Consider the following 12,064-nt stretch of genomic DNA (forward strand, 5'->3'; position numbering starts at 1 on the left):
TCTTGCCTAAACTAAATTTGTTGAAAAGTGAACTGGGACAAAAATTATGTAGCTGCAAAAAGCACACAGCATAAAGTTAATCCAAACAATTCCAGTGTTTAAATCCATATATTTTCTACTACAAATTTTCTGCCGATATGCTCAATGAATCTGAATCGAGGAGAGGGTCTCTGATTTTATTACTCTATACAGGTGCGGCTCATCCATATGGATATCTATATCCATACCTAAATATTCTCTGTTACACGTTGTATGATAGAGGTATGTGCATATGGGGCAGAGAATACCACAGTGCCCCTTATTTTTCCAATGGAAATCTGTGGTCAAATATGGTACTGCAATGAGCCAGAAATTAGTGTGCCCAAAATGAAGTATCAAACCAAAGATAACTTATTGTGCGCCAGCAGTCTTACAGATTGTGAACATGGCGACCACTATTGATAAACTTGTGTGCAACAGTGTGTCGTTTCTATTGCAAATTCAGACAAATTAGCCATCAAACAACTTGGTCCTGACAAGCCATACATAAAAAATTGTTTGAAAATCAAAAGAAAATAACAGGTGATAAGGTATTGCATTTATTGTATGATGAAAAATCGTATGTCAGTAAGCCTTAGCTGTAGGGCTGCACGATATTGAGGAAAATTGCGATGTGCGATACGATATTGATATGATGACGTCACAGGAGCATGCAGAACATCTGAACCCCCACCTCCCAAATAATTTTTCTTTAATTGTAAGTTTATTGGAATAAAAATGACCATCAATCCCAGAGATCATAAATATAAATGTGTTTTGTTCCAAATTGCATATAGACTGTGTATAATATGGACAGTTTTACCATTAACTGAGTAGCAGATACTAAAATGAATCTTCAATTATTTGTATTTTTTCTGAGCATATGAATATAAAGCTAATTTCATCATATTATTTGATATCCTAAAGGTATCCAGCATAAAACCTGTGCAGTCAAAAATGCGGATATACGGGAGCAGACAAAAGAAGATTTGATATCCTAAGTGTAGTAAAATTATATTTTATGACTTTTTAATTGATTTACTTTATTTTTACAATGTAATTCATGTTCATATTATTTTCAAAATGAGTTCATTCAATGTGGGACCTTTATTTTGAAAAATGATGTTGACAACAGATGTCCAAAAAAACACTTGCTTTTTCGATCGCACTCGCACCCTGGATTTGAAAGCATACATTGATTTCAGCCCTCAAATTATTTTCTGATTTACAGGGATTGTGGCAAAATTATACCACATTATAGCGATCACGAGGAGGTTACCCCGTGTGACTCTACCCTCCCTAGCAAACGGGCCAATTTGGTTGCTTAGGAGACCCGGCTGGAGTCACTCAGCACACCCTGGGATTTGAACCAGCAAACTCCTGGGGCGGTAGCCAGCATCTTTACCACAGAGCTACGTAGGCCACCCTTTGTGCATTGAATTTTAGGACTCCAGTGAATCTTTCTGCACTGGGTTGGTTCCTATCATGTGAATGGCTTAGGACTTGTTCGAAAAAGGAGTCTTTTACAATAATCTCAAGTATTTATTGAACGTTTTATTTCACACCAATGGTCCTTATGGCAAAGTTGTTCAGAATGAGGAAATCTACAATGTGGTATGAGTAATGTGTCTCTTTGTGAAACACAGCGGAATATACAATGATTTACACGCATGTAAAATGCGATAGCGCCTCCTTGTGGCCAATGTCTTTCAAAAGAGACAAATAGGCCTACCAAGTTTAGTTCTGATCGGCCTTATATAACCATATATAAAAGCTGCTAAAAACTGATTGGTCAAAGGCAGCCATGTTTTTTCAAGATATGCAGATGTCCTTATCTACCTTGTTGGCATCTTGGACAAAGACACAGCATGCAACGTTTCAAGTCATTCAAACCAACAGTTCATTAATTAGAGACATTTCTAGAATTGTAATTGTTATTATAGCACTATCAAGTGGCCAATCCCAGGCAAATGTATCTTGTGTCCTCAGATTGATCCCCTACATATTTGTCTCAAGGTTGGTTTAGATTGCTCATTGCGTTCAGTAGTTATAGCCTTATAAGTGTTTAAGGCTCAGCCCATGATTTCATTGGTCTATTATAGGCTTGCGAAACAAAGTAAAAATGTTTTCCATAATTATTGAAGTAGGGATACCAAGCATAAAATGGTTTTGACTAATTCACAAAAGTAGGTTTTTCTAATAATTGATGTTTGAGAATAAATCCCATCGGGATTGAACCCCCCTAATAAAAGCAAATCCGAGCAAAAACAATAGGGTTTCTAGCCCTTCAGGCTTGAACCCCTAATAATAAGAAAATCCTAATGGATACAATAGGGTTCCAGCACCTTCAGTGCTTGGACCATTAATAACATCAAATGTCATATTAAAGGTGTTGTTCTAACGTCCACGAAACTAAGCCGTTGATTTAGCCACGCCCCCTCTTTCCAAAACAACGCATCGATACAGTTGAAACCGACACAAAGCATGCTCTCACGGTTGTCAAACGCAACAGTAGCGAAATAGCACCCTTAACTGACAAATTATAAATCAGAATATGACATTAAATGTGCTGTAAACGATTTTAGCCATTCTATGTCAATGAGACTGAGCCGATGGATGAGCCACGCCCCCTCTTTATAAAACCCTGCTCTCCAAAGATACCAAATTAGCTTTATTGAGACCGAAATTGTGCAGAAAAGGTTGTTCAAAACAACAGCAACAAAATGGCGCCCTCAACTGACAACTGTTATAAACGACAATAAAAATGGCAGTAAGTCTCAATAATTCGCTGCAACTTCAAAACTATGAGAACACGCAAAATAGACAGATCGAAAGTGTCATTGTGTGCGGCTCGCAGACAAATTTTTGTTTATCTTTCAACACTTATTTCAGTAATACTGGGATGGCTGTGGCTCAGGTGGTAGAGCGGGTTGTCCACTAATCACAGGTTTACGGTTCAATTCCCGGCCCACACGACTCCACATGCTGAAGTGTCCTTGGGCAAGACACTGAACCCCAAGTTGCTCCCAATGGTAGGCTAGTGCCTTGCATGGCAGCTCTGCCATCATTGGTGTGTGTGAATGTGTGTGTGAATGGGAGAATGAGACGCAGTATAAAGCGCTTTGAATACCGCTACGGTTAAAAAGGCGATATATAAGTGCAGACCATTTACCATAATATCTCTCAGGGAGTAGTAACATTTTTTGCATACCTTTCCATGAAAAAAATCACTTACAGCACTTTAAAAATTGGTTTTTAAAATCATGTGTTCAACAGATGTAATTATTTATTTAAAACCTTTTTTTTTTTACCTCATTCTGGCAAAATATCAATATCAGCTTTTAGTTTTCATTTGTGTGTGTGTTAAAATGGGTATCAGCCAAAGCTTTTGTGCATTTTAGTTTGTATTCCATGGTAATAAAAGTGAATATTGACTCAGTTGAAGAAGTATCTGGTCTTGAGCTTTGGATATATGATATGTCAGCAGTCTTTAAGCGGAAGTATGCAATTTCTGCAACACTAGCGCCACCGAATGGAATTACAAAAATAAACAATGTTTTCAAAACCGCTTTCTGAATACGCCTCTCATCTGCGGTTGTAGTCCCGCCCCCAACTCACACCATTGGTTGAGTAACATTGTTGGGTGTGTCTAAGCGAGTCACTCAAAATAAACACAGGGATTTTTGTAGTGCCACAGAGACACCGTGTTTACAGTTTTTGAAAAAATTTACCTATTAATGGCTTATAGTTGTAGCTGCATATTAAGCTGGGAAAGAAGAAAGTATATTAACAATGAAAAAGTTACATACTTCACCTTTAAACCTGAAGTGTGTAATTTCTGCACCACTAGCACACTGAACAGAACAGCAAAATTCAACATTCTTTTCAAACAGCTTTCCGAATACGTCCATCCTTGGTCAAACAAACAAGGTCCTGCGCCCAACTCACGCCATTGATTTAGTCAATGTTGTTGTGTCTGGCTGGAAGTGTTGCTCAAACAAAGAGGAATTTTAATAGTGACAGTGTTTACAGAAAATGAACCTACGAGCAGCTCACTTACAGTTGTCTCTCAGTTGTGATAGAAATATTTTAACACTGAAAAGGTGACACACTTCAGATTTCAAGGAATAATTCACCCAAAATGAAAATTATCAGCAAATGAAAATTTGCTGATAATTTACTCACCCTCAGACCATCCAAGACGTATCAGAGTTACTTTCTTCATCAAAACAGAATATAAGATTTTTAGGATTTCATTTCTGGCCTCATCCTTTAAACAAGTTATGTTTAAAACGACATCAGTCGACAAATAAAGTTCTTCTGAACCCAAACGATTGATTATTTTTAGAAACAAAACAATACTTATATGCTGTACTTTTTATCTACAAATGTTCACTTCCATACATCTCTGTGATGCGCGCTCATGAGAGGAATGACATAACCTCGTTGGTAAGGTCACGTGCCACGTGGAGGAGGAGTCAGGAAGCGTGTCATTGTTTACGAGAGAAACTTGCACAGACCACAGACCAAGCGCTATTCACAAAACAATTTCAAAACAATATAAAATAAAATAAGAAATAATTTCCAAATAATAATAATAATAAAAAACATTGTAAACAATGTTTCCTGCCGATGAATTCAGATATCGACCCTTTCTTTCTTCGGTGGTCTGAAATCCTCAGGGGTAAAATATTTACTGCACACCCCCTAATATTTCAGAGAATGTAGGGGTGTACTGATATCCAGGTTCAGCGGGATAAGCCAGAGCTTCAATCGCTCATGATGTAGAGGCAATCAATGAAAAGTTTAGATTTTTCCCGGCGTATTTTTTTCTTTGGGGTTTCTGAAGGTTGAAGCATTCAGAATACACACAGCAAATGACTATTTTGAACAATACACTTCTACAAATACAAATCTACAGCAAAGACAATTCAACTTCTGTAAAGCGCTCCTTCTTGTAAACAATGACGCACTTCCTGCCTGAAGTTTGATTGTTACTCATGTTTTTATTCTATTCGGTGTTGTATTTTATTATATTTTTATTGTAATCTACTGTGATCTAATTCTGTTCTTTTCTGTTTTCTGTGCTAATGAATTTTGTGTTTGGTTGTGTGTTGTAATTCTATTCTACTCTTTTCTCTTAGTGTTGTCAGCTAAGCCTCAGTCTCCGAAGCTGCCAAGTCGTCACTCTCGTTTGAGTTCGTTTGTGGAGGTGACTGCTGACGGTTTGACCAGTGAAACAAAAAAAACAGGCAAATGCACGGGACATCTCGAGTTGCAGTGGAATGAGGACCTCACCCTGTAAGACAGCTCCTAGTTGCCAATATGGCATTATAGCTGTGTCTCGATTCGAAGGCTGCACGCTCTGGAGGTCGCATTTGAAGGTTGCATATGTCATCGTCGAGACTTTCTCGTTTCAGAAATGCAGGTAGGACACTCAGAATGCAGCCTTCAAATGCCACCTTTTTTCACTGGAATTCGGAGGATGCTTGAGGTGTATACTTCATGGGTACTCACAACCCACATTTCTTTGTGTAAACGAACAAAATATCTTTGAAAAACGGTGTATCAGAGTGGATGGGTGTATAAACAATTGAAAATAATAATACTTTAAAATAAAAGTCAAATATAGTATTATAAAATATAAATGTACAGCCACATAATCCGTTTTCTTTTCCCCTTTACATTGTTAAAGCTTACCTCAGAGATTCCCTTCAGAGCGCTCGTGCAGGCTGAGCGCTAGACATGTGTGCTGTCATAGCAACCATATTACGTTCCGTTTCCGTTTGTCCTACAGAGATTGTTTCATTTAAACTAATATAATTCCAAGTTGAGGACACTCAGTATACCACATTCTACACGTCCTACCTAGCAACAGCCTTCGACATGATACACAGCTATTTTATAATGTATTACTGATTTCAAGGAAACAAAAACGTTCCCCTTGCAATCAATCAATCGGTCTGTTCCTTCTATCAATCTTAGTTGTTTTACCCTTGGTTTCTTCACACTAAGAGTGCAAAGACATTTATTTAATATTTGTGAAATTTTTCTGAAAATCTCTACTCAAACATGTTTGCGTTATGAAAGATACAGATATTACTGTAAGAACTAATGCGAGGTTAAACAGTTATACATCTGCATGAAGGCTTCTGTAAGATTAATATTTTTTTTCCACAGGAATGTGACTCCTCAGAGTCGTTTAGACCTGAGGTTGTGGAGTTGTCACACTTTGAGGAAGGAGCTTTTAGGCAGCGCCACTATTGACTTACTGGACACTCTACGAACACACGATGGCAAGAGTAAGTGCACGCACGCACACACACACACACACGCGCGCGCACGAACAGAAGAGTCTCTGTTATGTTCAATGGATTATGAAACTCCACAAACCTGTATTGAGGCTGCAGCTTTTGCTCATAAGGGTTCAAATCAATGCCAGTGATATTAGACCTTTGAATAGGACAATAAAACCAGTAATATTAAGATGAAACACAAAACAGATCATGTTTTGATGAAGCAGTAAAGTAGAAGAGGCTGTGCTGTACTGTGTTAGTGCATTATTACAGTGTTTTCAGAGCGGTTCTGTGCCGAGTAACAGATGTGCTCCAAGTTCGGTTCTGTTTGCTTCCGTGCGCTGATTTTACTTTTTTAAATTTCACTTTTGCAATATTCCAAATATGTTTGGCTGCTGCAAGTATACAGTTGAAGTCAGAATTTACACGGGTCATTAAAACTCATTTTTTTTACCACTCCACAGATTTCATATTAGAAAACTATAGTTTTGGCAAGTCGTTTAGGACATTTACTTTATGCATGACACAAGTAATTTTTCCAACAACTGTTTACAGACAGATTGTTTCACTTTTAATTGACTATATCACAATTCTAGTGGGTCAGAAGTTTACATTCACTAAGTTAACTGCCTTTAAGCAGCTTGGAAAATTCCAGAAAATGATGTCAAGCCTTTTGACAATTTGTCAATTAGCTTCTGATAGGAGGTGTACTGAATTGGAGGTGTACCTGTGGATGTATTTTAAGGCCTACTTGCTCCAAAACCGCAATAAAAACTATCGTTTTGACTACAGTTTGCAAGTGCACATGGGGACAAAGATCTTACTTTTTGGAGAAATTCCTTTGGTCTGATGAAACAAAAGTTTAACTTTTTTCCATTATGACCATCATTATGTTTGAAGGAAAAATGGTGAGGCTTGCAAGCTGAAGAACACCATCCCAACTGTGAAGCATGGGGGTGGCAGCATCATGTTTTGGGGTTCACAAAAATAGATGACAACATGAGGAAGGAAAATGATGTGGATATATTGAAGCAACATATCAAGACATCAGCCAGGAAGTTAAAGCTTGTCGCAAATGGGTCTTCCAAATGGACAAGCATACCTCCACAGTTGTGGCAAAATGGCTTAAGGACAACAAAGTCAAGGTATTGGAGCGCCCATCACAAAGTCCTGACCTCAATCTGATAGAAAATTTGTGTTCTACAAACCTGACTCAGTTACACCAGTTCTGTCTGGAGGAATGGGCCATAATTCCAGAAACTTATTGCGAGATGCTTGTGGAAGACTTCCCAAAGTTTTACCAAATACTAATAAAGTATGTAAACTTCTGACCCACTGGAAATGTGATGAAAGAAATAAAAGCTGAAATAAATAATTAAGTTGGCTTGTGAGAGCCAACTTACTGAAATCCTACTTAAACTTATTATTATTCCGATTCTTATTAGTGGTGCTTGCAAAGCATCACTATTGTAATCTCACATACTTATTATTAGTGGTGCTTGCAAAGCATCACTATTGTAATCTCACATACTTATTTTTAGTGGTGCTTGCAAAGCATCACTATTGTAATCTCACATACTTATTATTAGTGGTGCTTGCAAAGCATCACTATTGTAATCTCACATACTTATTTAGTGGTGCTTGCCAAAGGCAAGGCATCACTATTGTTATTCGCCATACTTATTAGTGGTGCTTGCCAAAGGCAAGGCATCACTATTGTTATTCGCCATACTTATTATTAGTGGTGCTTGCAAAGCATCACTATTGTAATCTCACATACTTATTATTAGTGGTGCTTGCAAAGCATCACTATTGTAATCTCACATACGTATTATTAAGTTGGCTTGTGAGAGCCAACTTACTGAAATCCTATTTAAACTTATTATTATTATTATTATTAAGTTGGCTTGTGAAAGCCAACTTACTGAAATCCTATTTAAACTTATTATTATTATTATTATTATTATTAAGTTGGCTTGTGAAAGCCAACTTACTGAAATCCTACTTAAACTTATTATTATTCCGCTTATTCTTCTTAGCGGTGAAATTTCTATATCTAACTCCTCCTAGAGCTTTAACTCCACATACTCCAAACTCGGCTCAGACACTCAAACTGTTCTGACTCGAGTTGCTATATCTTTTCTAACTGATCGGACTTACGGTTTTCCTAAAAATGGCGATCAAACTCGGAAAAAACTCCAATTGACTTAACATTGCGGAATGTTCAGAAATTCAAATTCCAACTGACATTTTCACACACACAGACAAAAGGGCCTGTCAGCCCTGCATCTCTCCTCTCTCTCTCCCTCAGAGGATTTCTTTTATCAAGCAGCCAAAAAGTAATGACCTAAAATCTTCCTAGCCACACGCTAAAACATGCTAAAAACGTGCTAGCATCTATCTAAGGGTAAATATCTATCTATCTATCTATCTATCTATCTATCTATCTATCTATCTATCTATCTATCTATCTATCTATCTATCTATCTATCTAGCAACTAAGTTAAACTTTTTAACACTACACTGTAGAACTGGCTCATTAGAGTCATTCATTTGGGAATCAGACTACACTGGTCACACTGTATGTTTCACACTGTAGATTCAAAAGAACCGGCTCATTAGAGTCATTCATTTGGGAATCAGACTACACTGGTCACACTGTATGTTTCACATTGTAGATTCAAAAGAACTGGCTCATTAGAGTCATTCATTTGGGAATCAGACTACACTGGTCACACTGTATGTTTCACATTGTAGATTCAAAAGAACTGGCTCATTAGAGTCATTCATTTGGGAATCAGACTAAACTGGTCACACTATGTTTCACATTGTAGATTCAAAAGAACTGGCTCATTAGAGTCATTCATTTGGGAATCAGACTAAACTGGTCACACTGTATGTTTCACATTGTAGATTCAAAAGAACTGGCTCATTAGAGTCATTAATTTGGGAATCAGACTACACTGGTCACACTGTATGTTTCACATTGTAGAGTCAAAAGAACTGGCTCATTAGAGTCATTAGTTTGGGAATCAGACTACACTGGTCACACTGTATGTTTCACATTGTAGAGTCAAAAGAACTGGATCATTAGAGTCATTAATTTGGGAATCAGACTACACTGGTCACACTGTATGTTTCACATTGTAGAGTCAAAAGAACTGGATCATTAGAGTCATTAATTTGGGAATCAGACTACACTGGTCACACTATGTTTCACACTGTAGAGTCAAAAGAACCGGCTCATTAGAGTCATTAATTTGGGAACACACACAGACAAAAAGGGCCTGTCAGCCCTGGATTTTGTATTGAACATAGCTCTGGATCACAGTGTCATAGAGACAAGGGGCGGGCTCATTTTACTCAGACGACCAATCAGTCTCTCGGGATCATTGTGAAGCTATCAAGCCACGCCCTAGCAACAATTTAAAGCACCTTAGCAACAACTCCCATAGACTTCTAATGAAAGATATCAAAGGGATATCTCTGGATAGAAGTGTCATAGAAACACAAGGGTGGTCTCGTTTGACTCGGGGCAGCAAACAGCCAATCATGAATCACCTCAACACTTCCTAGCCCCTCCCTAGCAACCATTGTCGAGCACCTTAACAACCAAAATCCATAGAGGGATATCTTCCATTCTGAATGTCACAGAGGCATGGGAGTTGGTTTATATCATTCATACTGACAAGCAGCCTTTGGAGTTTCATGATTGGCAATGGTCAAGCCACTCCTAGCAACTAAACAGAGTACCCTAGCAACCGTTTAGCAATAACTATATCTCTGCACCAGAAAATCAGAGAGACTTCTGGGTTCATTTATTTCAATCAGGATGGCAAGGAGACTTGATAAGTATCACTATGGTAACTGCCTAGCAACCACATGGGGTTACCTTAGCAACCGAGTAACAAATCACTTATCTCTGCATCAGAAAAACGTAGAGACTTCCGGATTGACTTATTTCAATCAGGATGGCAAAGAGACTTCATTAGTATCACTATGGTAACTGCCTAGCAACCAGATGTGGTTACCCTAGCAACCAAGTAACAAATCACATATCTCTGCACCAGATAATCAGAGAGACTTCTGGGTTCATTTATTTCAATCAGGATGGCAAGGAGACTTGATAAGTATCACTATGGTAACTGCCTAGCAACCACATGGGGTTACCCTAGCAACCGAGTAACAAATCACATATCTCTGCACCAGAAAATCAGAGAGACTTCAGGGTTGATTTATTTCAATCAGGATGGCAAGGAGACTTCATTAGTATCACTATGGTAACTGCCTAGCAACCACATGGGGTTACCCTAGCAACCGAGTAACAAATCACATATCTCTGCACCAGAAAATCAGAGAGACTTCTGGGTTGATTTATTTCAATCAGGATGGCAAGGAGACTTGATAAGTATCACTATGGTAACTGCCTAGCAACCACATGGGGTTACCTTAGCAACCGAGTAACAAATCACATATCTCTGCATCAGAAAAACGTAGAGACTTCGGATTGACTTATTTCAATCAGGATGGCAAGGACACTTCATTAGTATCACTAAGGTAACTGCCTAGCAACCAGATGGGGTTACCCTAGCAACCGAGTAACAAATAAAATATCTCTGCACCAGAAAATCATAGAGACTTCTGGGTTGATTTATTTCAATCAGGATGTCAATGAGACTTGATATGTATCACTATGGTAACTGTCTAGCAACCACATTGGGTTACCCTAGCAACCGAGTAACAAATCACATATCCCTGGACCAGAAAATCGTAGAGAGTTCTGGGTTGGTTTATTTCAATCAGGATGTCAAGAACACTTGATAAGTATCACTATGGTGACTGCCTAACAACCAGATGGGGTTACCCTAGCAACCGAGTAACAAATCACATATCTCTGCAACTGAACAACATAAAGACTTCTGGCTTTGTTCTTGGGACTCAGGGTAGCAAGTATCGATCAATCAATCAATCAATCAATCAATCAATCCATCTATCTATCTATCTATCTATCTATCTATCTATCTGAGGGTCAATATCTATCTATCTATCTATCTATCTATCTATCTATCTATCTATCTATCTATCTGTCTCTCTGTCTGTCTGTTGTCTATCTATCTATCTGAGGGTCAATGTCTATCTATCTATTGATCTATCTATCTATCTATCTGAGGGTAAATATCTATCTATCTCTCTATCTATCTGAGTGTCTGTCTATCTATCTATCTATCTATCTATCTATCTATCTAGCAACTAAGTTAAACTTTAAACTAATTTAAACTAAACTCATTTAAACTATAAACTACTTTAAACTATAAACTACTTTAAACTAATTTAAACTTCAAACTAATTTAAACTACAAACTAATTTATACTTCAAACTAATTTAAACTACAAACTAATTTAAACTATAAACTACTTTAAACTTTAAACTAATTTAAACTAATTTAAACTTCAAACTACTTTAAACTTCTTCAAACTTTCTGGTCCAAACTTTCACAAGCCAACTTAAAGTTTGTCTCGACGAACTTTTTTTTCTAGTTAAGTTGGCTTGTGATTATTAAGTTGGCTTGTGAAAGCCAACTTACTGAAATCCTATTTAAACTTATTATTATTAAGTTGGCTTGTGAAAGCCAACTTACTGAAATCCTATTTAAACTTATTATTATTATTATTATTCTTCTTACTCAGAAATTTCTATACGCTACTCCTCCTAGAGCTTTTAAGCTACAGGCACCAAACTCGGCACAGACC

General features: G+C 37.6%; 1 protein-coding gene across 2 annotated transcripts in view; it reads left to right on the plus strand.

The window, feature by feature from the left end:
* LOC127637919 (NEDD4-like E3 ubiquitin-protein ligase WWP2) overlaps nt 1-12,064 on the plus strand; it is an 86,920-nt gene that overhangs the window by 13,967 nt on the left and 60,889 nt on the right. For both annotated transcript variants that reach the window (XM_052119169.1, XM_052119170.1), the window contains exons 3-4: nt 5,163-5,319; nt 6,199-6,320. In XM_052119169.1, the coding sequence (XP_051975129.1) occupies nt 5,163-5,319; nt 6,199-6,320 (279 nt within the window). The remainder of the gene's footprint in view (nt 1-5,162; nt 5,320-6,198; nt 6,321-12,064) is intronic.

The sequence above is a fragment of the Xyrauchen texanus genome, chromosome 46 (assembly GCF_025860055.1).
Source record: "Xyrauchen texanus isolate HMW12.3.18 chromosome 46, RBS_HiC_50CHRs, whole genome shotgun sequence".
In the NCBI taxonomy this organism is placed as follows: domain Eukaryota; kingdom Metazoa; phylum Chordata; class Actinopteri; order Cypriniformes; family Catostomidae; genus Xyrauchen; species Xyrauchen texanus.